A 27999-nucleotide genomic window follows, 5' to 3' on the forward strand; every position below is an offset into this window, starting at 1 on the left:
CATGGTTCTGCATTTTAAAAGCTGTTGCAGAAAGAGTGAGGAGTAACAGAGGGAGAGGGAGAGAGAGAGAGAGACCTGTGATCTCCACTGAATGACAGAAAAGAGGACAGAAACAGAGAGAAAATAATTTTCACTGGACGCTTTGAAGTTGCATACCTGGTAAGAGAGCTTGTGTACTGTGTTCAGTATCATTGACAGAGTTAAAATGATTAGCGTTGAGAATTGGTAATGCTACCAACCACTGTACTACATAAGCGTGGTTGATTGATCAATGAACAGAGAATAATTATGAACTATAGGTGCAACATATTAGTGTTCGTTACTTTGGAAAATAAGTCTTTGTTTTGTATACAATAATAATGTAACATTAACCACTGGCCAAGACAAACAGCTGCAAGGTAGGGTGGCTGATAAGCAGTTTGAAAAGATTATTGCAATAGTAGATAACAGAAGAGTCACTGTGTTAATATGTTGTAGGTACTACCTTAGTTCCTCAGTGGTCTGTGGTGTGCGTGACATTTAGGAAAAGAAGCTCACTTCAGAGATTAAATTGTTTCAAAAATGTTGCACGAAGGAACCTTAAATTCCCAATTTATTCTGTTTGACAGAAAGTGGCTTCGAAAGCTTTTAGGTGATGCAAAAACCCAACTCCTACGGTTGTAGCCCTAATTGGAGATTCTCTTTAAAGTGTTTTATAAACATTCCAATATAATAGATTTTTTAATGTATTTAATCTATGCTTATTATTTATAATACCATAAACCTCCTGTGATACTGACCAGGGTTAGTGATTGGAAGATGCAGGGGTAGATGGATTGATCATAGACCCGTTAAAATAATAGGTAATATAGATTTATTTTAGACTTTACCATATCTGATAAATAAAATTCTCTTTTTCTTATTACCCTGACATTTCCATTTATAGAAATGAATCAGATGCCTATTTGCATAAACCACTGTATTTATCACATATGTAACGTTTACTCCTCTTTGTTATGTATCTTGTGTCTTGTATTTATTCTCTGTCTGCATTGTGCACAAATTGTTAGTTCACTATTGTCACGTTGTCTCCAACAGTAGAAAGCTAAGGCAATAAACATTTCCACTTCCCTTGGTTGTGTGACAGTAAAGATTCTGATTCTGGTTACATATGTGACACGTGTGGAGTTTGAAAGTCCATAGCCTAGATGTATGTGAACTTTTGGCCTTAACTCTATTTCTATTTTCTTATAAATTTTTCCGAGTGCTTGTGGTCAGGAGGGGAGAAGTTAGCATGCAAGATGGAGCAACATGCTCTATTGCCTAAGGACTGGGACACTCTTCTCTAACCTCTAAATAACAGAAGTAACGGACCATGGTTGTGTGACTGCAGTTATACCTCTACTTGCCTCTGAGTGGCGCTGTTCTCCCATCCCGTCCTACAGCCATGTCGTCTGGGGGCTTCGCCTCTGTGTTCTACAGTGAGCCAGGGGTCCTGGGTCTCCTGGCCAATGTGTTCAGCGCCTCCTACGTTGCTCTGCAAAACTTTGCCCACTTGGGGACAGGCAAGCCAGCCCTCGGTCTGGAGAACACGCTGGCAGGTGAGGTTTGAGCTGTGCGCCGTGCATCATTAAGATCAACGCATTAATTTCTCCCTACCGTACTCCTATTGGGCGCGGTCGAGGTTGACTGAGGTTCCGCCCACTTCCCCAAGCCCAATTCACATCATGACCTGCGATTTCCCCCAGCAGAGGAACAATTTAATGCCATTTAGCAGAGGAGGGGGGGACTAATGGTTGACAGAAACCTCTTATTGCCCGTGCCTGTGCATTAACAGCCATCTTCGGTGCTCAACTAACACATTATGGGAAAGTGGGTGGAATACCACTGGGAGGAGAACTACACGAACAAACAAACAAAATTGTATAGTCAGTGTATATTAAAATATCCTCAATTTATACAAACACAAATGTTTATATGATTATTCTGACATGTACCATTATATACACAATATACATTTTATACAGCTTTTAATCTCTTGCCTGTTTATACAGCTGGAGAGTGTTACCATGTGGTACCATAACAATGCTGTGTATTTGGTGCCAGTAAACTGCAGCTGCATAGAAATACAGTCTCTAACCGGCCGACTTGAGGTAGCTGCTTGCTTCCAGGTGTTGTGTGTGATGCTTGTGTGGTGCTTATGCAGGTGTGGTACCAGCTGGTGTATAGTGCGGGTCCATCTGAACATTCGGTGACTCACACCCCCGTGTCCCTGCTCCTCAGGTGTGCACCTCATTCTGATCGGGGGCCTGGTCCAGCTGGTCGCCGGGCTCCTGACCTTCCGCAAATACGACCATCTCTCAGGCACCACTTTCGTGGCTTTCTCGGCACTGTGGGGAAGCTACGGGGCCACGCGGCTGGCGCTGGGCTCTTGGGAGATCACACACTCTGGGGTGAACGTCAACGGCACCACGGAGGCCATCACCGGTTTCACAAACTCCACACCCTTCCAGAACATCAGCACGATCCAGCCGCCCATCGTGGAATCGGCCGTGGCGGGCATGGTGCCCTATATCGCCGTAGCCTTTATCGTCACCTTCTGCTCAGCCACAGCCAACTACTTGATGCCGGTGGTGTTTGGCGCCATCACAGTTACGCTGGTGATGGAGGCCATCGGCCTGAAGGCCACTGCGGCCCTGGGGGTGGCGGGGGCCCTGCAGCTTGTGATCATGGCGGTCGGTCTGTACAGCGCCGCCGCCCTGCTCCTCAAAGGCATCTATCAGCGGCACGTCCTCCCCGGGTTTGGCAACGCGCCGTTCGACGTGCTCCTGCTGGGCGCCGCCATCAAGTCGGCCGAGAGGAAGCAGGCAAGGAAGGCCGGCGAGGAGGACGAGGAGAAGAAGAAGAACAGCAAGTACGCAGAGCCTTTCGCCCTGGGCAACATGGCCGACACGGTGGCTGCCGCCATCCTCGCCTTTCACAGCTTCGGCTACCCTGCCTCCTTCCAGGTGGGGGTGCTGTGGGTCAGCATCAATGCCGTGGCCCAGCTGATAGCCAGCTACTACGCCTGTCTGCGCGGGGACGCCTTCCACTGCAGCAAGTTTGGGCTGCACTGCACCTTCTGGCTGGTGCTGGCTTGGGAGGGGGTCGTGTCCTCCAGATTCCTGCCGACAGCGGTGGGCCAGGCCCGGACCGGCCAGCTGGGGGGCTGGTTCTTCCTCCTGGCGTCGCTGCTGCCGTGCCTGCTGTCGCTGTGCCGCGACCGGGCCGAACTCTTGCACAACCTGTTGTTTGCCCTTGTCACGGTGGCGGCGCTGCCCCAGGTGCCCAGTCACTCACGGGGCCCCTTCCTGGGGGTGACCCTGTGCTTGTATGCCACCTTCAGCCTTGGCCTGTCGTTCATCAGTTTGGTCAACTCCATTGCCGAAAAGATCCTGATCCCCAGGGGCACCCGACCCCTCACTGCTGGCAAGTTGCAGGAGGTGCTGTTCGGAATTAAGCGCTGCCTGACCCCCTACCCTGCCCCGGTGCCCCCAGCCCCTGCCTCCCCCAGCCAGCTCTCTGCACGCCTGCCAGACACCCTGTTCTTCCTTTGCAATGGGCTGGCAGCTTGGGCGGCACTGGTCACGCCCTCCACCAGCCTGGCACAGGAGATACTGGTGCTGCCCGGGATCGTGGTCCCTGGAACGGTGATGCAGCTGTATGTGGCGCGGCTGCAGGTGCGAGGAGGCCGTCGGTTTGGGCTCACGGTGCCCTTCTGCTATGCAGCCATCTGGTCCACATGGGCTTGTCTCCGACTGGCAGGTACCACATTTCTTTTATCTACATAAGGGGTTCCCAACCCGTGGTCCGTGGACCGGTACCACTCGGGTACCAGTATTCCACCAGGCTCTGGGAGTACAGTTAGCTCTCATCCTGTATTGTATTGAAATATACAGTATTCAAAAATAAAATGCTATGTTGCATATAGATCCCTGAAAACATGCTACTTGTTCCGTATTTCTGCACACATTGGCCCTATTTGTCCTACAAACCGAATGAGAATTGGCGTGGAACTAAAGCCAGCTTAGCCTGCCAGCGAGTGACCTCTGCCTGAAAGCCCCCCCTGTGGCTGAAATGTTCCGCTTACAGTCTGCCTTCTCCCCCCCCCAGGTTCCCCTGTGGGTGTCACCATGTTCTCTCTTCACGCCCTCACTGCCGCAGCCGTGTCCTTTCTCGTCATCAACCTTTTCATCGTCATCATCGGTGAGATCCTCTCCGCCGCTCCCCTCAACTCCCCCGTCAATGTCGCCGGCGGCACGCCTGGAATGAATGACCTTTGACCCCTTCCGTATGCTCCTCCTCCCTACAGCGGCTTACAGCACGGTGGTTCTTCTGGTACTTGCCCTGACCATGGAGGGCCTGATGATCTGCTTCCTCCTTTCCACCTTGGGCACGCCCAGCTTTGATGCAGAAGGTCAGACTCGCCCCAACCGCCTCCGACACAGGGAAGTGTCCAGGATACAAGCCAAAATAAACCAACCTCCTTTATCCATTTAGCAGTTTAAAGGGAGGTTAAATCACTCACTCACCTAAATCACTATTTCTTTGCTTAATCTTGTGCTGACAGTCCATTGGCATTTCATCCCTGGCCAAGCACCACATCACCACGTGGCAGATAAGGCCATTCTAACAGCAGATAATGCTGCCGCCAGCTCTTCTTCACGTCTCTCCTTCGTCCCACAGCTGGTCTGCTGGCTTTCTTCGGCGTGATGTGCCTTTATGGTGCCACTGCATCCCTGACCAATAACGTCTTCGAAAAGAACCTAATCCCACTGGGCCCCAGGGTCATCAAGGTCAGCAGAAAGTCGTTATTTATATCATGTACAGTGCCTTGCAAAAGTACTGAACGCCCCTTAAAATGATCAGACCTGCCTGAATTACGAACTATGCATGCACATATTTTTCCCCTCAGTATTTTTATTACGTACTCATAGTCTCTCACGGTATCACAGTATATGTCAAAATCAATTTGTCATCAAAACTTTTAAAGAAAATCAAAAACTTAAATTCCGTTTTCATAAGTATTCAACCCCTACACATCAGCATTTGCTGGAGTTCCCATTTGCTGCAATAACAGCTCTAATTAGGCGTAAGTAGCTGCCAGTTTTTTACACTGTCAAGTCGTTTTTGCCCATTTCTCATGGCAGGACTCGCTCCAGGTCCTCCAGGTTGGGTGCCTGTTGCTTGGTGACAGCAGTGGCTTCTCTGTGTGATTCACAGCTGCACAACTGCATTACTTTAAATTACTGTCCTGCTGAAATGTGTGTTCTCCCCAAGCTTCAGTTTTTTTGCAGATTGAAGTAGGTTTTCTCTGCTTGTATTTCGCTTCATCCAATCTGAAAGTCTCTCCAAGGGTAGCGGGACTGGTGGGTGGGGGCGTTATCACTGGTGGAGGTCAATTGTAAGACGACAGTTTCCTTGGTACGGGAGTCTATTTAATCTCTGTCTTTTGCCTCATTCAACCTGGAGCTTCCGGAGTACAGGCATCGAAAATGTATGCAAAAGGCATTTTTCAGTGTTTGGATTTCATTCAAAGGTTTGCTGACCAATTATTGATCTTGAAAATTTACAGTGAGAGACTGTGTTTGCAATAAAAATACTGACAGGGAGAATATGTATATGTATCATTTATAATTCAGGCAGATCTGGTCATTTTATGGGGCGGTCAGTACTTTTGCAAGGCTCTCTGTTTGGTGAGACTAAGCATTTTAAGTCACATTTACCCATCTACTGATTCATAGTGGGTATTTTTTTTATTGAGTGACACCAGAGTGCATCCTGAGATCTGAAGTGGGTAAGTAAACGTAAAGCCATGGCCTTTACGTTAATGACACGTAGGTGTGTTTTCTGACCAGTCGTCGAAGCCCAAGGCCGTCTGTGGGACAGATCCTCTTTGTCCCTGCCCGACCTCTGAGAAGACCAGCGGCCTGCGGGCCATCGCAGACATCCTGGGCCGTGGGGGGGTGTGCGGCATCCCATCTGACACGGTGTACACGCTGGCTGCTTCGTGCAGCCACCCGTCAGCCATCCAGCGCATCTACAACATCAAGGTGCGGATCCCCATCCGGATACACATCATGGTTACCGGAAGCACCAATAGATTCTGTTCCCCACCATTGTTTCCAAAAAGTAGCCATCGAAAAAAGTGAGATATCAGACACAATGAGGGTGGTGTTTACTGCCAAGGCAAGAGTATAAACGTAACTTCAGGGGTTCAATCCCACACTGCTGCCATGGGTGATGAAGGGCTTCATTGCTGCAGGAGAGGCCAATGGAAAAGCCGATCTGCCTGACGATCGCCAACCTCAAGCAGCTGGAAGCCGTCAGCCCGCCGTTCAGCCCCCTGCTGTGGGAGTTCATGCGCCACGTGTATCCGGGCGGCATCGGCTGCATCGTCCACAAGGGACCATGGTTGCGCAAACTAGGTGCGTCTGGCAGGACTGGGTCTGGGAGCCAGCTGTCAGCCACAAGTCAGCAGGCTGTAATCGTGCCAATGGCTTACGTTAGTTTGCAGGAATGGGGAAGCTGGCAGTGAAGCAGAACCACAGCATTTCAACACGACCTGCTACTGTTGCAGTCAAACCACAACCCCCACCCCCCCACCCCCATCTCTCCCCACCCCACCCCACCAACCTGCTGCAGGAGTCGGTGAGGCCTACGACTACGTGGGAACCAAGGACTCAATCATGATCCGGATTTCGGACCTGACGGTGACGTGCCACCTCCTGAGCATGACGGGACCACTGGCCATCACTTCCGCCAACCCCAGCGGGGAGCCGGACAGCACGCACCATGACATGGTCGTCACGTGAGTGTGCAGCCCTGACACGCACCCCGGCAACCTGCAAAACATTGCCTGCTTTGTATTCTTATGATGCCCAGCATTTAGAGCTGGAGGGGATATCTGCTCTGGTCGGATGGGGATTATTGCTGGGATAACTCTCTCGGTCTCTCTCCCCAGGCGTCTGGCGGACAAGCTGGATGGCGTGCTGTGTGACGGAGATTCCACCGAGCTGGTGTCCTCCACCGTCGTTATCTGCACCAAGATTGACGAAGGTCGGTAGACATCTGCTCCACTCGAATGCCCTCACGCCCCACCGGCGCACTGCGTGACAGTCTGCTTCCTCTCCCCCCGACAGGGAAGCTCTCCTTCCTCAGGGAGGGGGCAGTGCCAAAAGACAAGGTCCTACAGATCTTCGAGAAGGTTAAAAGCAAGGTGGCTGCCACGCAGAACGCCTGAGAGGAGCGACCGCGTGTGCAGGGACACCTGAGGAATCACAAGACACTGGACACACCAAGGCATGGACATAAGCTGCTGGGACACAGGAAGTCAGAGATACACACCAAGAAGTCACAGCACACTGAACTGCCACCCTGTAGTTAAGTCAGTACTTTCTTGAAATGGTAAGAAATTTTTACAGTGAAGACTACAGTAGAGCTCAGTTCAGGATTACAGATCTTGCATTTAGATACATGAAACAGTGAATTTTTTAGATTACATCTAGATGTTCGTGCTCATACAAGCTGAGTTTTTTTTTCTTGAACACAAATGCATTGCAGAAATGTTTGCTGCCACTTCCTTCCGCAGCAGTAGTATGAAGTTGCTACATCAGTAGCCCAACGGCGCCGCTATTGTCACTGGCCTGCTGGTGCCTGTATTTAATGTTGCAACCAGAATTTTTTGCTTTTTTTAGGAGGCAATGCCCCCCCCCCCACCCCACCCCCCCCACCCCAGACAAACAGGAGACACGATTGACAATTAAGTGCTTTATTTAAAAGATCAGTCCAAATGAAGAGAAGCCACACGAGAGAAGCTGTGACTTACACACATTCACCATTAGCTATGTGAAACGCGGAGGAAGAAAACAATACCCGCCATCGAAATATAAGCAACAAACAGAAAACTTCTCATTTGTTAATGTCCTACAGTGGAGAGAGGAGCCTTTCAGATATGGCTTTAATGCGTAACACATGTCCTGCCTGACATGCAAACACTGGTGCAGACCCCCACCCTGAAAGAATCTGATGAACTCTGGGCCAGGCTGCCTCCTTCCTCTAAAGCCGAACTGCTTTCTGATCGGCCTGGTCTGTCTTCACTCTGATCCTCTGTTCTCTGCCAGCCAGAGCTGGGGTGGCATGATGAAGCCATATTCTCTTGCACCACAATGCACATAGAGGCAAACGGTCCATCCACCCCGGCACAGTACATTTTCCCACGGGGCACAGTGGAAATAAATTCAACTGTGACTGCTCCTCTGGATGGAGCGAGTTCCTTCCACCAATTAAAGGGCTGCTTCTTACAGTCGCAGCCTGGCGAGACTCCTCCCCCCACAGCTAGGGTACAATTGCCATGGCAACAAAATCATTGGCTTCCAGCACTGTTACATCGGCTTCCAACAGAATGTACAAGATCCCTCAAAAAGGCTTTTCTTTGTGAAAAAAAATAAAATAAAAAACTACACATACCTTTGTGGAAATTGTCTCCTAAATAAAACACATTAATGAATAATTGGTACCCATCAGCCTCCTGTTCTCACCCAGCTGCACAGGTTTCATCTGAGCCAGAGTACACCCTGATTTAATTCCACAGAGTGAGACCTTGGGTGCTTGCCTTCTAAATTTAAATGAAATTAGTATTTCCGTTTCTGATTGGCAGGGTCCGTGTGAGCGCCCTTTTTCCGCTGCCATGATTTTGCCAAAGTAACAAGATCCCTCGATAAGACACAAGGCAAACAATACAAGTTATATGCCGATTACCTCGGATGTCCGAAGAGCTAGCAAGCTAACTTTGGTTACCATGCTATTCCCCAGATTGCCTGCAGGGGTCAGTGCAGACCAACCTGGGCCTGAAGGAATATTCAGTGCAGTTCAATGCCCAGCGTATTTTAGTTAGTTCTTCCAGACAAAGACGTGTTGTAAATTATTTTTCTTAAAAAAAAGTAACAATAAAAATAAAAATATTATGCAGGGACGTTTTTGCCAATGGCAGGACCCCAGATTGCACATTTATTTCAGCAGTCAGAGCTCCTCAGCTCTCCTCTACTGGAATTGGCACTTGTTTTGGTTTGGCTAACTAGCACACTGGCTAAAACATGTCAAAAGATGCCATTAAGGCAAAGGAAAAAAAAATCAATGCAGGCTCTGTCCCTGGCAGTTTGTGTCAGGATATAATGGCTTTTCTGGCAGAACGACAACTAGGTGTAAGGTTGAGGCCCTTGTGCTGGGCTGCTCCACCCCTTGCCACATAAGCTCCACCCACACTCTTCCATACAGTCATGCTCAGCTCCGATCCACACCCACTGCAGTTTCCAGGTGCTTCTCCACACAGACAGTCTCATTAGCAAGGTAAAAGTTAAGATTTCAGAAACAGGCAAAAGCCATTAAAATCAAAATTAAAATCTAAAAATCAAATAATTCTTCTACAAAACTTCTAAAAGATCATTGTTTACCCGCATAAAGAACACAGGCCTCATCTTTTCTTGCTTTTAAAAAAAACAAACAAAATAAGACTTGTTTCTGTACATAAGTGCAAACAATCTGCATGAGGCCACCCACCGACCCACCCCCCCACACCCCCCACACAAAGCATAGCAGGAAGGATAAGATGGACCATCGGTTTCATGTAACAGGTACACAATATGAATGGCGATACTGGACAAAAACGCCGCAGGGCCTTCAGACTGCTCTGCATTTCTGTGTAGAAAGTCTACATCAGACAACGTCTGATAACATGAGAAATGAGTGAATCTGAGATGCTGAGGATTGGTCGACTGTGACGTCACACAAACAAAACTACACACACAAAGAAAAGGAAAACAAAAAAATATGTACCCAAAGACCTTTGGATTTAAGGTAAAAAAAAAAATCATCTCTATCAAATTCTGTCCCACTAGCCATCCTTCTTTGAATAACTTAACTTGTACATTACTTAAACATACGTGTGATAAAATTCACAATTAATGCATACAAATGCAGCCAAGTTGTAGTTTTGTTGCCACAGCAACAACAACTTACGATTATAACAATGAATCTATCATTGTTTAGTTACATACAAATGTTTGTATACATCTAATATATTTGTTTATTTCTCTCGTTTTTCTTAAACTACAAACTACACACCTATGTATAAATGTACGTTTCATGCTATAGATTTTTGTATAATGTAAAATCAATTAAAAATCATTTAAAAAGTCACAAATACTCCCACCAAACAGACACTGCTTCACTCTCATTAAAAAGATTTTCAACACTTATGAACTAAAATAATACTAATGGCAATAAGATTTACAAGACAAATAAAAGGTCTATAAACAAAATAGCCAGTTAGGTTATAAGTGAACCTATACATAAATTCTCCTAGAAAACTAATGAACTCACGTTTGCTAGAGATGTCAGCGTACTGACAAAAGGTACAAGATCTCCACACTAGGGGAGGTTTCATCAAGTATTCTGTGTTTCCAGCTGAACAGCAGTTGGACAAGGCAAAAATCCATATTATCACACAGACAGAGAGACAAACAGCGAGACCCGGTGAGCATTCAGACACAAAAATCCAGTCAGCTGGGGCAGCAGACCTGTCTCACTCAGCTGCCTGCTTTAGTCACTATGTCACACTTTTCTTTTAATCTGCTTGGTTTGTTTTCCTCTTGGCTTCTAGAACATGCTGATTGAAGGGCATCCAACAAAAGCCTGCAGGCAGTCTGCCTGCCAAGAGCTGCTGCAATATCCAGACCCACTCAGCCGAGCACACAAAAATAGATCCATACGAGTTTGAAGCCCTATCCAAAGCAGGAAAGGGCTGCTCCAAGTGTTTGTGTCCGTGTGTCTCGACGTCTAGAAATTCAGTATTCGTTTCAAGGCCCCCACATGCTATGGCTTCCACGAGCCGTACACAAAATAAGACAATGACATTATAAAAATATTGACACAAACATAAAAAGCAAAGCAGTGCAATGAGCACGGCGATCTGTGACGGTCCTCTGTGCTATGCTTCCTGTCATTAAGGCTCCACACATGAGGCATAGAGGGCAAACAAGTGTCCCTCCGCCTCAGAGGGGTGAACAGTCCTGTTGCACGTCTGGTCAATGAGAGCAGCCTAACTGGGAAACCAGCATGACCTGGCACTCATCTGGCCTGATTGTGTCATGGGGACGGGGGCTCTTGGTATTACCAACACAGCCAAGAGAGAGTCCACTCAAAGATAAACAGATTCCCAGTCAAACAATCGGATTCTGCCTCCACTGCAGTCTTCCTCTTCTTGTAAGGAATTCTGGTGGGTGGTTCTAATTAAACAGGAAACATTCAGGGAAAAGGTGTGAGTGTAGAGGAAGCTTAGCTTCCTGGCACACAAGCTACCATGGGCCAGTCCCCTAACCCAGCCTACGAAAGCTTCAGCGGAGCATAGCGGTAACGATGTAGGAACCAGGGACACACACACACACACCCTAAAGCACAGGTCTCTGCAAAATCATGAAAGCCTCAGGTCAATGCTCAAACGACAAAAGCTCTAAGGAATGACCCTAAAAGCCAAGGCTCTCTGCTCAGAGAACACAAACTGAGCTGCAGACTACAGACTAAAGGGGACGCAAAGCTGAGCTGCAGACTACAGACTAAAGGGGACGCAAAGCTGAGCTGCAGACTACAGACTAAAGGGGACGCAAAGCTGAGCTGCAGACTACAGACTAAAGGGGACGCAAAGCTGAGCTGCAGACTACAGACTAAAGGGGACGCAAAGCTGAGCTGCAGACTACAGACTAAAGGGGACGCAAAGCTGAGCTGCAGACTACAGACTACAGACTAAAGGGGACACAAAGCTGAGGTGCAGACTACAGACTAAAGAGGACGCAAAACTGAGCTGCAGACTACAGACTAAAGGGGACGCAAAACTGAGCTGCAGACTACGGTCTAAAGAGGACGCAAAATTGAGCTGCAGACTATGGTCTAAAGAGGACGCAAAGCTGAGCTGCAAACTACAGTCTAAAGAGGACACACAGCAAACCAAGACTACACAAGAACCGTTGGGGTTCCCTACATTCCAGGTAAACAGTCATGTGCCACAGGTCGTAAAGAGTTATACAAAGCACTGGTTGGAATGTGAGCAGTTGGCTGCAGTGTCCAGAGGAAGTGCGGCAAGGTGAACTTCCTGTTTTGGCATGCAATAGGGAGTTGGGCCGTGCTGACGGTGAGCCTTGGGGTGCAAGGAGAACATTACATAAGCAGAGATATGCATCTCCTCCGAGCCGTGCATCTGGGGGGTCTGGAGGTGATCCTTCGGGTGTCTGGCAGTGGTTTCATCGGGCTCACGGGGACTAAGGGCAGGAGGAGCTGCTAAGCCGGGCCAGCATGGCACTCAGAATCTTGGTCGGCTCTACTGGAAGACAGGGTCAGGAAGAGTGAGGAACTTGGGCAACCTGAGACACCCCCAGCCCCCTGCTGAGACAAACCACCAGACTCGCTTTAGTCCCCAAATTCTGATTATGTCCTGCCCTCAACACGACTTCATGATAAAATATAAGAAGGTTTAATAATTAAAACATACGTTACTTACATTTACCATGTGATACACAGCATAGCTACTAACACGTAACACACAGGGCTTCTGTTCAATGTGCCTATTTTGTCAAAACGCATTACTGTACAAAAGTTTAAAGCTGTCAGTCTGTGTGGTTTGTGTACATTCGCTCAAGATTTTTTTTCTCCAAAAAGCTACTGATACCTTATTGGACAGCTAGATCTCCCCTCAGGAGCATCCAAGTCATTCCGTGAATTCAATGAATGTCACCACCAGCTCCCTTAATTACCTTAATTATTTAACTAACTCACTGAGGTATTGATCAGCCAAAAAAAAAAAAAAAAAACATCAATGCACTGAATGGTTACTGCTAACACTTCAGGAGAGGTTTCGAAATGGTTAAGCTTATACACTTTGACAGACATATCATAGTTTTACACTAATGTGATCACTTAAAATTGGCCTGAGGCTTTTACACGGTATTGTAACATTACAAAGTTATGTAACTTACAGGTTAGTGTAGTGGCTAATCGTTCGGAAGGTTTGGAATGATAAAAACTGTCAACAGTTTAGATGCGCACGTGTTAATGTGGCGCGAGTTCAAGCAGCAGCTGTTTCAGTCAGAGACGGCACAGATCCTTGCTGCATGAGATGCCGGCTAACAGCACGAAGGCAGAACAGGGACAGCCAACCTGAGAGGACATGGCGGAGTCGCTGAATGGCAAGCCAGTGACTGCTGTGGACGCTGGTGAAGAGGACGTGGCGCCGTGCATCATGGGGACTGCTGGAGCGGGTTGAAGGAGAAACGGGGGGAGGGGGGTGGGCAGGAGGGTGCTCGGGGTGAGGTGGGTTCAGGTAACCATAGCAACATAGGACGAGTGCGAGACGCGGCATGACATGATACCGCTGACATGGATGGACGCGTCAGACAGGATGCATGCGAGCAAAAAAAAAGGGAATCAAAAATAAGGCTTATGATTAAAAATCTTCAACAAACACTGAGATGATGAAACAAGGAAACTGCGATGGCTCAATAACAGTGATGACCAGAAATGACATTCAAATTCAAAATGAAAACAATTAAAGCAACACAGTCAGAATGAGGCATCTGACAGTTGGAGTGAGGTGGGGGGTGGGGGGGTAAGCAAAGCAAGAAGTCAATATTAAAAGGGAGAGAAGAAAATGACTGTTCCTTTCATTGGACAGTAAGCAACTAATTTGCGGTCTAAATTTTAAATTAAAATCAGGGGCCCGTCTCATGGCACAAGCTTTGAACCGGTCTTAGTTTGGAGTCAGCATCTGCTGCTTAAAAGGAAATAACATGGAGTCAGAACAGTGAGCAATCAGCAAAATGCACACCAATACCCCGGGAACACACAGACTGGCTAGGACCATTACGTCACCCGCGAATTTCATCATATCCATAAACCAACGGGGACTAGACCGGAGGGGGGAGCCGTACATCTGCGAAGCCCAGGGCAGGATTTGCCGAGGGGATGAAGGCTCACCTGTGGGGACGAAGGCAGGCTGCGACAGGTGCATGCTGGGAAGGGCCTGCTGGTAATGAAACAGACTGGGGCTGAAGATGGTGGTGCCGTTGCTCTTCTCCATAGAGGTCCGCTTTGGGATGGGCAGAAGGGAGCCATGGGGCAACACCTGGGGACAAGGGGCGATTCAGTGTCACACTTCCTCACACGTAATGACTATATTGATTTAATGTCATTTTCCATGATGTGACCAGGGCTCAGCCCGAGTGCAAAGCTGTCAATGTGTGGCAGGGCACAAGGTAAGTATGATGCCTTCAATAATCCAGCTGCACTCAGCATGAGGAGCGCCTCCGAAAGGAACAGGCAAACTTAGCAATTTCACTGAAGTACTACTAGTCCCACCTATGGCCACAAGAGGGTGCTGTCTACAAAGAGAATAGCCCTTTTGGTTAAAGGCCTGGTTAGAGAAAAACAAAGTAATAAGTAACAAGAAATAAAAAGAGCCAAGATTATTTTCCCAAAAATGTTACAATACCAGAGTCTGGTTTTGGTTTTCCGTGGTTAAACGGCTAATATTTGCCTACATAAACCAAGAGGCTAAGCCAGACGAAACATAAACATATTAAACATTGTGGAGGCGTCAGAGGAGACACTGGGAGTGAAAGGTCAAACTACCCATCTGCAATCAGCCTGGTGATTTCACTCCAAGAGAACCAGACTGCCAGGCAGTAAGCACATGACCACAGACAGCCAATGACGATCAATAATGTAAGAGGGTCAGGTTTTCGGGGAAAGCGAAACGGGCAGCGCGTGGTGAATTACTGTACATACGAAAAACTTACTGAGGGTGACCTTAACAACCTGAGGAGAACTGACAGCTTACAGTGCAAATGAGGGTTTTCAGCTACAGAGCATTACAATGGTAAGCTTCAGCACTGGTGGGGACTTAAATCAGGCATACTGAGCCCAAGAGAACCAGCAAACAGAACCATGGCTTGGTTCTATATGAAAAGTACCATGAAGAGTTTAGACAGATTGTCCCTTAACAACTAGGACACCTCACCAGAGGGACTTCTGTCACACATAAAACCCTTATGCTCTAAATCCACTGATCGGTAGACAAGTGCCTTTCTTCAAAGTCACCTCTACAGCGCCTCCTGCAGTTACAGCTGCTGAACTGAGCCACCTGTCGCAGGAGTTCAGCCCCATTACCCCTCCCATGTCATTTGCTACTATAGATAATATCATGAGGGCTACTCAATACTACAGAACCTATGTCCTTCATCCCTTCTTCCTGTACTCTCTTCTGCCTCCCTATTGGAACCATCTGCCCCTGAGCTAACAGATCATCAGCTTGGTCGGGACAGTTGGCATGCAGCAGCAGGCAAAGACACATCCGTCCCACTTCCAGCTGACCACCAGAGCAGCATCAAGCACAGCATCACCACTGATGGAGACATTCAGTAAGAGGGTGGTTCAGTAGGTAGCTCTGTCTCACACCTGCAGGGCTAGGAGTTCAAATCACACCTCTGCTCTCTGGATGCTGCACGTTTCCTCCAGGAACTCCACATCCCTCCCTCATCAAAAGACAGTCAGTTAGGCAAATTAGTGCCTCCCCGCAGGTGACCCACAGAGCACTGCTCAGGGTGAACTTCTCGGCTCTATGACTCATGCAGCACCTCTGAAGGAGACTGGAAATAAGGCTTAATTTCTCCATAATGTAGATGTTTTGGGCTTTTCTTTGTCTTGATTACTCTGGGCAAAAATGACTGTAATTCACTGATGAGACTTCTTTACCAGAGATGTAGAGCACGTTTTCTTTCCCACCCAAAGCAGAGACAGGAGGCAGAGACTGCGGGGGGCGGAACCTACTCCACCCACCAATCCGGCGGCAGCGGCGCTCTGGCTGCTGGCCTGCTGCTGGGCGGCCTTGACACGGGCCTGCAGGTGGGCGGGGGGGTGGAAGTACTTGCACTTGTCCCGGGTGCAGCGGCCCTTGATGTAGTCCATGCACACCACCACAAAATTCTCGCTGGCCGCCTCCAGCGGGTGGGCATAGCGGCAGTCTCCCTCGCCCCGTGTGCAGGTGCCGCGCTGAAACTCCCGGCACACCTGGGGAAAGGAGCGAGGGTGTGAGCGCCACAGAGTCCACCGTCAAGGGCCCGGAACGTTTACACGCCTTACGTAACCCAAACGTGTGACCAGCCAGCGAAACCTGCAAAGGTGTTTGAAGGGTATCAAAAAGAAAACAGCCACGTTGTGTAATGTAGCTCTGCTCCATCCTACAAAGCGCATTTATACACATGCGTACACCATCATCGCTACCATCCATCACGGCAAGCAAAGGCCACTGCTCGGCACACAAATCTATGTCGCAATTTAAATCATGTAGGTCATTTGCTTAGATCAGGCTTTTTTCAGCTCCTTGCTGAGCATTTCTGCCCTTTCACTGCCACTCTGTAAACAATCCGGTTGCAGGCAGCGACCCTGCGACCTCCAGGAGCCACGAATGCCAGGTTAGCCGGCGTGCTACGCTACCTCCAGCTTGTCGACGCGAGGTGGCTTCTGTGTGGGGCTGCCACTGCCAGGGCTCCCAGGGCTCCCGGGGACCAGCAGAGGCCCCCCGGGGATTAGCTCCGGCATGATGCCCAGGCCTGGGCTCACCTGGCTCAGGTAGGGGCTGAAGGCCATGCTGGGGCTGGTGGCTAGGGAGGGTGCGGCCGGAAAGGCGGGCTGTGGTGAGATGGGGACACGGGACTGATCAGCACTACCCTGCCTGCAGTCCATATACCTTATGCCTGCCTCAATTTAATGCCATTTTCTAAATTTCCAAACACAGCTCTTTAAGAGCTGCAGGCTACCACAGACAAAAGCCTGTCTAATAAACATCAGACAACAAATTTAAAAAACAATACTGTAGGCTTACACGACATCTCCATCGCATGTGCCAATGTGCCCTCATCACAGGAAGACACACCAACATGGAAAACACGACTGACAGACCCCCCTCAAAGCCCGACAGCAGACCCTTTATCTGCACAAGCTCACAATTGGCTGCAGTTGGGCACCAGGAAGCAGAAAGTGCATCTGTTGAGCCAACATGGCCGCCGCTGTCTTCTGCTGGATCAGGTTGTTGCGTCCGTTTATCTCCAGCTGCGTCTTCAGATGCGGTGGGGGGTGAAGATACTTGCAGCTCTCACGTGTGCAGCGCCCCTGTGAACAATATGGTGGGGAGTTGGGTGGTGGTGGGGGGGGGGATAATACTTCCGATTTGCAAAATGCACGTTATCCGTGTGTAACATTACATTAAAAACCAAATACTGTGGTACAGATAATCAACAAGTGATTTCACCACCAAACAGCACATATTCCAGAAGACTCTGAGCCAACATCGGTCCACACCTATGCGATGGAGACCCAACCCAAGCCGATTCAGCCCATGGGCAATGTCCAGACATCCCATCTACAGGCCACTCACACCTGATTCGCTTATCACCTGAGCACACAAAGCCACGCTGGAGACTATTGATGTGATAATCATCAGTGCTGGGGCCCTTCAGGAGGCAACCCAGGCCAGCAGCAGCCGAACGCGACCCGGGCTGCCGCTGGCACACTGGATCTGCCTCGACTGGACCCACTTTCAGCGCGGACGGAGTACGAGTGTGCACACACAGGTGTGTATACAAACTGATGCACTAACATGAAGGGACGGAAAGGCAAGGGAACAGAGCAGCCAATAGGGAGCCCCCAAAAGTCACCAGCACGACTCGAGGTGAGAGAGCTACAAAAAAAAAAACGCACAAAAAGAGACCAAGCACGAAACAAATACAGCCAAGTTTACTGCAAACATGACACTTGTGATGAAAACACGAGGGACATGAATCTGTGGGTCATTTGAATAAAATTATGTATAAGGCCTCTTCAAGGGCTCTGCTGGGATATAGAGCAACAAATTAAAATGACATGACACTTTTTTTTTTTTTTTGCTTTTTTGGGTGCGACAAAATGTCACGGCTGCCATTTGGAAAACTGTCGACCAAACAAAAGCAAAAATTCCAACTGCAACACTAAAGAAACTTCTGGTGAAAAAACGCATCCAAGAACTTCATACCCATTTTGCAAGCCAGTGGCACTGCGTCAGTATGGGAGCAATTCCTTAAATCAGGGTTTAAATTCTGATTCCGTTTAAGCCACCAAAAATCTTGCCTACTTAAGCCAGGCTAGTTCCACAGGTTAGAAAATGTCATGAGAACATCCTTACAGCTGGACTACTGAACATGTGCTAAGTCACGTGTTATGGTTAAAAGACGTTAGCCTGAAATGGCAGGATGGCATGATCAGGGGAACACAAACGGGCAGAAGACTGAACAAGCCTGCAGAGTGTGGCAATCACGGCCAGCTCGGCAAACTGCCATCGCTTCCACGCCAATGGGTGGAACAGATACAGAAGCCTGCAAGTCAGCTCCAGAAACGGAGACTAGGCCAGGCTTCTCCGTCGGTAACAAACCGGTGTTACAGGTTAATTTCTGATCTTATCCCTTGGAATCTAAAGCTGGACAGTAAAAATCTCACATGTAGGTCCAAACAGCTAGAAAGACATGTAGTAGGATACTAAGTGGTAAGGGAACAGGAAGCACAGACTATTGGACTGGGTCTGCCAACCAGAAGATGAATATTGTGTGTCACATACTTCAATGTGGCTCTTTCAGTGAAATCTGTACAAGCTACAGAGAATATAAGCAACTGTGTGTCACTCTGTATGCGATCATCAGGCACAAGTGTTTGTGTTACCTTGTCTAGGCTGATTGAAACCCCTAACAATGTATGCATATCAAAGCAGATGCCAGAACATTAGTCTGTGTGAAGGTGTTGCCTTGCGCAAGTTTAGCCAGGATGTGCGTTGTGATTTGCATGCCGTGTGCGCGAGAGAGATTTTGTCACCTTGAGCGAGTCGAAGCAGGCCACAACCCGGCCATTCTCCACGTGACAGCTGCGTGGGGGGTGGGCAAACTTGCACTCGCCGTCAGAGCGAGAACATGTGCCCCGCTGAAACTCCCTGCACACCTCCAGCGTCAGCCATTTGGGGTCACGACCCAGTGCCACGCTGACAGCCATGGCAGCAGCACAGGGAGATCTGAGAGTGGCGAAGGGGAAGAGAGGCTTCAACGATCAGAGACTCATATCATTATGAAAACGTCATGTCCGCATTTATTCATATAGACATTCCAAATATTCTTTCAAAATTAGGAAAAGCCAGCTAATCTCATCACACTAGGATGCCCCTCCTCCAACGCATGCATGGTTTGAACTCAGGCTGTGGGTATCATCCAGTGATGCGATGCTCTTGCCAGGGAGTTACATTAGTCCAATTCCACCCACAGCCCTGCAGGTGCCCACTGACTCTAGGGGGCGCTGTCAAGTAATGGGGGGTGAGTGTAGCCCAGAGGAACATGAATCTTCACTACAAGGTGCACCTGCTTGGTCTCAGGTATCATCATAGCATCATACGCACATGACAGAGAAGGGTTTTGAGTACTACCTTCACTTCTAAGATCTGCATCAGAAATCATCTCTATCAGTAAGATAAATGTCATCAGGAATATTTGAGTTAAGCTTTATCAGCAATAGGACTTCAAACCGGGAAATCTAGGATATCCCAAATGGATCAGTGGCTGCCTCCTTCAGGGAGGAGCTCCGGACGTTTGGAGTGACTAACCTGATTTCCTCTCACTGGTCAGGCGTCCCAGATCCACGTGTTCAGAGTGGAGTCACTTTGACCGCAGCAGAAGAGTAAACGTGAAGAGCAGACCAGGAGTGTCTGGGTCATTAGTGGTGAGTGTTGTCACAAGGGCATTCTGGGTGAGAGGCCAGCTGGACTGAATCCCCGACACCTTCCGTAGCCTCTTTCACAACGTTCAAGCTATACACTGTCCTCTTTGGGATCCCCTTCCTTGGCCCGATGGGGGAGTCATCCCATCAGCAAGGTCATGCAGACAGCCATGGAAGTGGAAATGTGGGATTGTGGGAGCAGGGGGTGGAGCTTGATTGAGAGATGCAAGAATACAGCTTGGGAATCTAATGCTACAAAAGAAGAAGAAAAAAGACAAAAGACATTACTAACTTTAAACTGAAACACCCAACACGCAGCCCACTGTTGTCTAGCATATAAAACTGATCCATCAGAGGAGGCAAACATAGACATGAACTATAAAAATATGATAAAGCCATAAACAGGCTTTCACCAGTCATCCTAACACAGTTAAAGCTACCAATGTCCTGTTACACTTACCTCCACAATCCAGTTCCTCCTTAAAATCACTGGTGAGAAGAGGACAAAAAAGAAAAGTCTCAAAATTACTTATAGGAAAGGGGAGAAACGAGGAAAGCAATCATGAAAATTATACTCGAAATAGGAACGAAAAAGAAGACACTGAGGAGAGAGAGAAAAAAATTAAATACAGAAATACTCCTTATGTAGACGAGTGGAGGGGAAAAAGAGCTGCACACACGTGGAGCTGAACTGAGACCGAGAGAGAGAGAGAGAGAACAAACAAAGGTGGAGAGGAGCAGGGGAAGAGCGAGTCACTCTGACACACAGACTCATTAAGATGACTTGACCAGGACTACAGGCTGGCACTCAGGCAGGGAGCCGGGGGCACACAGCCCCGCAGCAGGCGGCCGGCAGCCATGGCGGACCGCGAGGACAGTAGCGAGGAAGGAGAGGGTATGAAGAGGGAGAAAGAGAGAGAGGGAGAGAGAAAGAAATAGAGAGAGAGAGAGCAAGAGGGAGGCATTTCTGCACATGCCGCAGCTGCTCAGCAGGACAAGAAGGGCCAGCCAATCAGCTCCGGCTTTACAAGCATGCAGAGGAGCTGCAGGCCAATGCAAGGCAATGTTAGATACTGACCCCACTGTATCTTATTTTTATTGGTTTCCGTCTCTCCTCCCTCATTTGGCAGCACTTATGGATTTACTCACTGCACAGGGCAAAAAAAAAAAGACCAGACGGAAAAAAAGAAGAAAAAAAATATATAATTTTCTCTCCTTCAGCTCACTGCTTCTCTACTAGGCTGAAGTTATTTATCTGTCTGACCTTTACAGCTCAAGTATTCCCAGAATTCCCAATGCCTACATTGGTGATGCAGGCATACTGTAAACCTGAAGCAATGCTGACGTTTTGGTTGCTGTGACAGTCAGTTCCCACAAGGCAGGAGGTAGTGGCCTCCCAGGAGTCTGACTTTAACCCCGTAGATACTGGGACAGCAACAGGATATTTGTCAGCAGCATAAAGGCCATGAACGGCCTTGAGCTTTCAGGGGCAAGCTGGTATTAATGTGCCGGGCATGATTCCTGAGTAAAACTGGGCAACAGGTGAACAACTGAGGCATAGCAACTGCAAAGGAGGGGAAAGCCAGGAAGGGAAAGATGAAAAGGTGGATTGTACGACTCCAGCAGATGGGGAGGACAGCGGGGAAGACGTGTGGGTGAGGGGGGGGGCAGCAGAGGAGGTGTAGACTGCCTCATAGATCATGGGAAGAAGCAGGCGACAGTGCAAAATGAAGTGAAGCAGAGGAGAAATCACTCAGTGATGAGGATGATGATGAAGAAAAGAGAAGGATATCATGGCAACAGAGATAGGCAGGGATGGCGGGAGTGAGAGAGAGGTGAGAACAAAGAGGGGGGACAACTGGGGACAGGGTGGGTGTGCTAATTCAATTTCCCACCATTGCAGATGAGAACAAAGGCAGAAATACTGAGTGAGATAACGTGGCTGTGCTGGTGCGTGACCACATGCTGTGGTGACTCCACAGGCTGCCAGTGAAGGTCCACTGGGATATACAGACAACCTCCTCCCTCTCAGTACCCGGCAGCAGCTTATGTCGTCAGATCTACAGACCACCAGCCACACTAAACATCAATCATCCAGGTGCTTCACATCAACAACAACAAATTTATTTTTGTATAGCGCATTATCACAACATTACATCGTCTCAAAGCGCTTTACAGCATCCCCACCCAAAGCCCCCAGTGAGTAAGCCATAGGCGACAGTGGCAAGGAAAAACTCCCGAGAAGGAAGAAACCTTGGGAGGGACCAGTCTCTCCTGCTGACAGCTGCCCTAAAATCCATGTGTCCACCTGCTGGCGTTCATGCGCTCCACCTAAAGTACAGCGTACACACACATATTCAAGCACTCATTCACCAGAAGTGGGGTGGAACACTGCCTGTTTATGGAGGCATCATGTCCTAGTGCCGTAAATACTAATTCAGAATCACAGAAGTCTCTTTGCAGATTTAATAAACCTACCAGGACAAGGTAGGCAGCAAATACAGGTTCCCTTGCGGTGTCCATGTGTACGGGCTTGTTAAGCACACATTGTGATGTAATGGTGAACCTGATTGGCTATAATAATAAAACCAAAAGGGACTGACATGTCATCCAATTCTGAACTTGTATTAAATAACCACAGCAGTCACCTGGGAAAGCAGCATACCTATCTAGGTGGACGCCCAGGGCCGGCTGAGAGCCTTCACCCGTTTAAACATTAACCACAACCAGAAGGAACAGGACTAGCATGATTATGGAAAAGTATATGCACAAACACAAGCCTCCAATACGCAAATCATAGGGAAAGCGGCAGTCTCCTGCAGCCAGTAACTCCACCCTCTGCAATGTCACATGGAAGCGTGACAGACAGAGGGAGAAGGGTGAGGAAACAGATTGCAGTATGAACGGGGAACTCGGCACAGCAGTGGTCAGCTGTCCAGACAGACCTCAGCACCTGGTTGTGACGCTACACAATTCTCCTGGGCTCCGCCAACCCACTCCATGCCCAACGATGACACACCAGGCCCGGCATGGCTGGACATGTCTCAAGGCTTATAGATGAGATGGCAGTTAGGGGGACAGGCACCTGAAAGCCAGCGTCTTAGAATTAAAGGCTCTGTTGATGTTGCCTGTAAAAGTGTCAGTGTATTAAAACAGCAGCTCCCTTCGCTGCAGATTATTCTCAGCAGCAGAAGAGCCTTTGTCGACAAGGCCAGCGTGAGCCCGCCCACAGCCTGCAGCTGACTGGCTGTATCCAGGCAGATAGTAACGAGCGATAGGGAAGGCAGAGACCTGTAACTTCCATGCCTCTGTTGATGTTGGCAAAAGCTGGCATCTGTAAAAGTTCCACATAGAAACAAGTCGAAAACATAATAATCCACGCTGCAGACAAAAGGAGGTGCAAATACCTACGTGTAAATTTATGTACAGGAAACTGCCAAAAAATAAAAAAGAAGAAAAATAAAAGCGTGAATGACAGCCTGCAGTCTGCAATCAGGTGCAAAGCATATGTCTAGACATAGACATAGACCTTTATTAACAGACTGGTCTCAGTCAAACTGAACACAGGTATTAAAATCTGATGTGATGAGAGAGTTCTGTGCAGGAAATAAAGTGTGGAAGGAGCAGCCCTGTTGCGGAACTGGATTGCAGGAGTAGTAATGATACTGGACCGAGAGACCAGGCTGGTTTTGCCAAACTGGACTGGTATCGGACTCCTCGTGCTCACAGCACGGGATAAACAGCAGGTGTCAGAAATGTCGGCAGGTGCAGGGGAGGCGGGAGGCGTCCGCATAAGGGTGACCTTCACCATGGCGAACGGACGCCTGTGGGAAGCACTCACACCTGCTGGGCCACCTGCCCTACTGGCACGTGGCTGGCATTCAAGGTCCACGCGAGAGGTACAAGTACCAACAGACAGACAAACGCACAGTTAGAGAGGTACATGCATGACATACACAAGAAGAAACAGGCTGATGCATGGGAATGTGTGCACAGGAAGTCAAACAACACACTCACAGGCACATGGACTCACAGACAAACAACTCAAACTCTCTAACATACTTTCTGTCACGTAGCGCAAAGACCCCAAGACTAACAACACGAGCCATGACTCATCAGTATGTGTCCTGGGTGATGAATAAGTAACCAGAGAGGTTCACCACCACGTTCAACTTGTTGGGCTAAAACGACGTTGACATCAGCGGTATCACAGCTACACAATGACACAGCTCAATTCAATCCCAAAATGCAGTTTGTGTTTGGGTGATAAAAGACCGTTTTCACATGTAGATTTGGGCCCCGCAATTAAGGAATCAGGAAAACTGGTACCAAAACTACACCCAAACCACAAAGAAACTTCAAGTTAAAAAAGCAAAATGTTCATATTTCTATGTAATTTCAACAGGCAAGTCCTCTAAACCTACCCAGGTACACCAAAAAAGTTACAAGGCAATTAAATAGCAGAAAATACAAAATCCTCCAAAAACAACACAACGGAAAATGCTTTTTAATCCGGATTATTCTAGTATTTCCTCTCCAACAAGAAAAAGTACCAACTGATGACAATAGATGGGCAGGGGAATTGTTGTGACAGGAGAAAAGCAGACAAAAGAAGATGCAGAACACAGAGCCAGCATGAATTATTAATAGAAGCTGAACATCAGGACCAAGGGCAGTATACAAATGGGAGGAATGACAAGGTCACTGCAAGGTCGGGTGAGATTGGGGAGGTCATCATTGCGAGGTTACACTAAGCAGGTGCAGGACAAACAACAAAGTGAAACACCACACTGAAGCGAAGCTAGACCATGTTCACAAGCAGAAACGGTCACCGAAACCAGTGGCACCGCAGGCAACAAACACAACATGGAACGCAGTGGTGAACTGAGAGACAACTCATTGGGGCTGCCACTAACAACTATTTTTCTATGGATTAATCTATCGACTATTTTACCGTGTGGTCTATATATCTAAGTAAATTAGTAGTATGCTTAAAATATTAATGAGATGTGTATCGTGATTGCCCAATTTGTCATGAAAGCTCCACCCGCAACTTTAAATGGATTCTTAAAACTTAGTTCAGCGCGAGTTATCGAATTCCAGAAAGACCCCAGAACTCGGGGGATATGGTGGCCCAGTTGGAAGTATTGGTGAGCTGAATTCCTGACGCACCGTGTGATTTTATGTGAATGCTGGCATTGATGAAGCAGTAACAATGTCCCAAGTACAGCCTGCCTTGTGCTTCAGGAGCCCTGCATTGCATAATTGGTCACTGGAAAAGAGGAATAGGTGGACCCTATAATGAATAAGGCTAATTAGTATTGGCTATTATATACCCATCAGAAAAGAAAGGGTAATATTCTATGTTATATGTTGTTTTTTAATCAGCAGTATTGTTTCATGCACATTATTGATGAATATCCACAAATAACAAGGCTGCTCCTCTGTCACAGAAAAGCCAGTATTACCTAAGGATAACAAATGCCCTTTCGTTAAGACTGCAGGCTAGCATCACCATTACAATTATTCTGAATGAAGCAGGACAGGCAGCATAAAGTCCATACCCGGTGTAAGCACTGAGAGAGTCTGGGCCCAAAGCCCTCCATAACAGAGGTTTGGTATAAAGCGTACCAATGATCACTGCACAACATCAACCACACTGCAGTCTGATCCCTACGTGACTCAGTCCGGGCGGGCTGCTGGAAACACGCGACCATGACTGTTTTCTTGGCATCCATGTCAGCCAATTTTGCAGGTCACATGACTTGGGGTATACATCCTGCTTCTGTCTAGTAGGGTCAGCGCTCACAAGGGCATGACATGACTCCAGACATCACATGCTACTAGCGCAAACAGGCAGCATAGTGGTTAAACATCTGATATAATGTGCAATAGGGCTCTGGTTCCAACCCCAGAAACTGTCATCACTAACACCCAGGATGGAAGCAGCTTAATTTATTACAGCAGCTTGCATAGTATAAATCGTTGAGCTGACAGAAATTTTTACTAAGAACAGAACATTTTCACAAGTCAGTCTGTCAAAACCGCTTTACAGTTATTTATAGTCATTTTATTGCCCAAATGAAATGAAAACACTTTGATGACAGCAATGAATCAATACTAATGGTAAACATCAATGAAAGTAAAACTGAAAAATCTAAGCAATCATTATTGTGAAAACAGCTCTTCATCATGGGCTATATTATTTAATCATATGTGAATGTGTAGCATGGATACACGCCTAGAGTGGGGGCTAAAGTTCAATTTATTCTCTCAGCTGGTGACTCTGGTCTTTATCTTAGCAAACAAACCATCTCGCCAGGAGTTTGGGCAGCCTGTCTGTCGCAACACAGGCTTGATCTGAAGCGAAGCCAGACCTGCTTCTCTACAACTCACAAACACTCCTTTATGCCTTCAAATTGAACAATCAGAGCCCGTTTTTTGTGATATCAAAATATGCAGGGAGCAAATGTAAACACTGTCAAAAAAAAAAAACATATACAAGCAGGCACACATCAGTGCACCCACGCCTGTGTGCGTAAGCAGATGAGCGTGTGAGCGCATACTGACAATTCAGACCCCTCATCAGTCCTTACAGGGCCACTGGCCTACTTGTTTATCGCTTGCTGTTTTTCCCAAGCAACAGGTACTGAAGCAGGCAGAAGCCCCCCCCCCCCCCCTCTCTCTCTCTCTCTCCCCCCCTCCTTTCTCCCCAGGTGGTGCAGCTACTGACAGCACCATAAGAAGAAACATAATTACGGAAAGGCCTGGCATGAATTATAGAGCAAAACAGAAGGGGAAACAGTGGAGAGAGAAGCAGTTTATCAAATGCAGACATGAAGGGAGACCCGTTTGAAGGCAGGCATTGGTCAGAAGCGCACATACAGGCCCCCGGCTCAGCGGGCGGTGCGCAGAATTTGCCCAGCAGCTAATGTCGCTTCAGGTCTCTCTCTAGATTACACCTGCCAAAACACGGATATAGTCAAATTGACCACACGCCGAAATCAACGACCTTTATTAAAAACAGCTTTTCCTCCTCTCTCCTCACCACGACCATTTTCGGGTGGATCTCTTTACTTTCTGTTGTCAAAACTTCACCGACACATGCAGGAAGGAGTCAGAAAAACTGCAATACGTTATTTTTTAATACGCAATCCTCGTTCTTAGTCCTAAATGGCTTAATGTGGTCGGTCAAGAGAAAACCTACGCAAGCCCAAGAAAACAGTGAGTGCATGTGCTACAGCTTTTAGAGTTTTTCTTCCAGATACACATAAAAAGAAACATCCGTCACACCATCACATTTGTCTATTCAGCTCAGGATCCCCGCACTGCAAGCAACGTCTTTAAGGCAGTAGTTGTACGCCTGTCCCAAATGCTTAAAAGTCCCAAGTACTTTCTCCACTACCCCAGACACAGCTCGTCTATTACGGTAATGGCAAATGGTAAATTAAAGACGAGTTAGCTGCCGCCTGTCCCAGCACCATAAACAAACCAAGCGATGTAGTTCCCATACGAGAAAAGGTAATCGTTATACATAAAAAATACCTTATCGTCTGTATCCATGCCCAACACCACACGTTGCAATGATAAACAAAAACCGCATGAGACGAAGGTTTATGTAATTTATATAAGCGGATGCAATGGGGGATAAAGGGTACTCTTACCTGTTCGTGATCTGTAGACGGCCGAAATCCACCTTCAGGTCGCTATTTAGGCGGACACATTAGGTGCTGGCTAAACGTGTATTATAAACCTATGTGAGCGCTAATACGTCACGTTCGACGGCTGCTATATCTTACGGGCTTTTAAAATTAAAAAGGAAACTTTCCAACCCGATTCCGCAAATAAACGTCTTAATAAAAAGCAACAGATATTTAGAAGCTAAACAACGAAGCCAGTTAAACTGAAAAATAAGCTCTAGCAAGCGTGGTATGTAATGCTGGCGCCTAGTAAGGAGGAAAAAAAAAACGAAAACTGAGAGGCGAGGCGAGGCAAAATAGGGGAGGGCAGGAGGGAGTGTTGGAAGGGAAAGTGCTGGTTTGCGTACGTCTCCCGGGTGATACTACGCCAGGCCGTGTGTCGCCACCATTTTAGGGGGAACTCCGGTCGTCTAGTTCCTCCCGAACGAACTGAAACCGAGCGGCGAGGCGA

General features: G+C 47.8%; 2 protein-coding genes across 11 annotated transcripts; one reads left to right on the top strand and one right to left on the bottom strand.

Moving 5' to 3' along the window:
* Positions 1 to 26: 26 nt before the first annotated feature.
* Positions 27 to 8486, top strand: LOC111836345 (uncharacterized). The gene is made up of 11 exons (XM_023797480.2): positions 27 to 159; positions 1425 to 1580; positions 2263 to 3783; positions 4132 to 4224; positions 4331 to 4435; positions 4705 to 4814; positions 5877 to 6071; positions 6284 to 6446; positions 6664 to 6829; positions 6983 to 7077; positions 7161 to 8486. Exons 2-11 carry the CDS (start codon positions 1427 to 1429, stop codon positions 7259 to 7261), a joined length of 2703 nt encoding a protein of 900 aa, XP_023653248.1. The 5' UTR covers positions 27 to 159; positions 1425 to 1426; the 3' UTR covers positions 7262 to 8486.
* On the bottom strand, positions 7774 to 27992 carry mbnl3 (muscleblind-like splicing regulator 3). 10 transcript variants are annotated; one of them, XR_011993622.1, is made up of 11 exons: positions 27513 to 27987; positions 20309 to 20337; positions 19736 to 20100; positions 18961 to 19153; positions 17068 to 17232; positions 16558 to 16752; positions 15901 to 16131; positions 14041 to 14188; positions 13225 to 13316; positions 12233 to 12388; positions 7774 to 11303 (listed from the first exon to the last, which is right to left on the bottom strand). XR_011993622.1 is itself a non-coding variant. In XM_023797483.2 (11 exons), the coding sequence occupies exons 5-11, from the start codon at positions 19132 to 19134 to the stop codon at positions 12371 to 12373; spliced, it is 1023 nt and encodes a 340-aa protein (XP_023653251.2). In that variant the 5' UTR covers positions 19135 to 19153; positions 19736 to 20100; positions 20309 to 20337; positions 20927 to 20996; positions 27513 to 27987; the 3' UTR covers positions 11810 to 12370. The 10 variants fall into 10 exon arrangements, 9 of the variants coding, with proteins under 9 accessions (XP_023653251.2, XP_023653254.2, XP_023653252.2 ...); XM_023797483.2 differs by lacking the exon at positions 7774 to 11303 and adding an exon at positions 20927 to 20996 and having other exon boundaries at positions 11810 to 12388; XM_023797486.2 differs by lacking the exon at positions 7774 to 11303 and having other exon boundaries at positions 11810 to 12391; positions 13225 to 13313; positions 27513 to 27992.
* Between the last annotated feature and the right edge of the window lie 7 nt (positions 27993 to 27999).

Source organism: Paramormyrops kingsleyae, chromosome 10, assembly GCF_048594095.1.
Source record: "Paramormyrops kingsleyae isolate MSU_618 chromosome 10, PKINGS_0.4, whole genome shotgun sequence".
Classification (NCBI taxonomy): Eukaryota; Metazoa; Chordata; class Actinopteri; order Osteoglossiformes; family Mormyridae; genus Paramormyrops; species Paramormyrops kingsleyae.

Bases quoted from the DNA above. Each gene is read 5' to 3' on its own strand.
- LOC111836345 (XM_023797480.2), top strand. From the start codon at position 1,427: ATGTCGTCTGGGGGCTTCGCCTCTGTGTTCTACAGTGAGCCAGGGGTC. The intron at 4,436-4,704 runs GTCAGACTCGCC...TTCGTCCCACAG, and splicing joins GCCCAGCTTTGATGCAGAAG to CTGGTCTGCTGGCTTTCTTC. The intron at 6,447-6,663 runs GTGCGTCTGGCA...AACCTGCTGCAG, and splicing joins ACCATGGTTGCGCAAACTAG to GAGTCGGTGAGGCCTACGAC.
- mbnl3 (XM_023797482.2), bottom strand. From the start codon at position 19,134: ATGGCTGTCAGCGTGGCACTGGGTCGTGACCCCAAATGGCTGACGCTG. The intron at 16,132-16,557 runs GTAGCGTAGCAC...TCCTTTCCCCAG, and splicing joins CTCGCGTCGACAAGCTGGAG to GTGTGCCGGGAGTTTCAGCG. The intron at 14,189-15,900 runs GTGGGTGGAGTA...CCTTGTCCCCAG, and splicing joins GCGCCGCTGCCGCCGGATTG to GTGTTGCCCCATGGCTCCCT.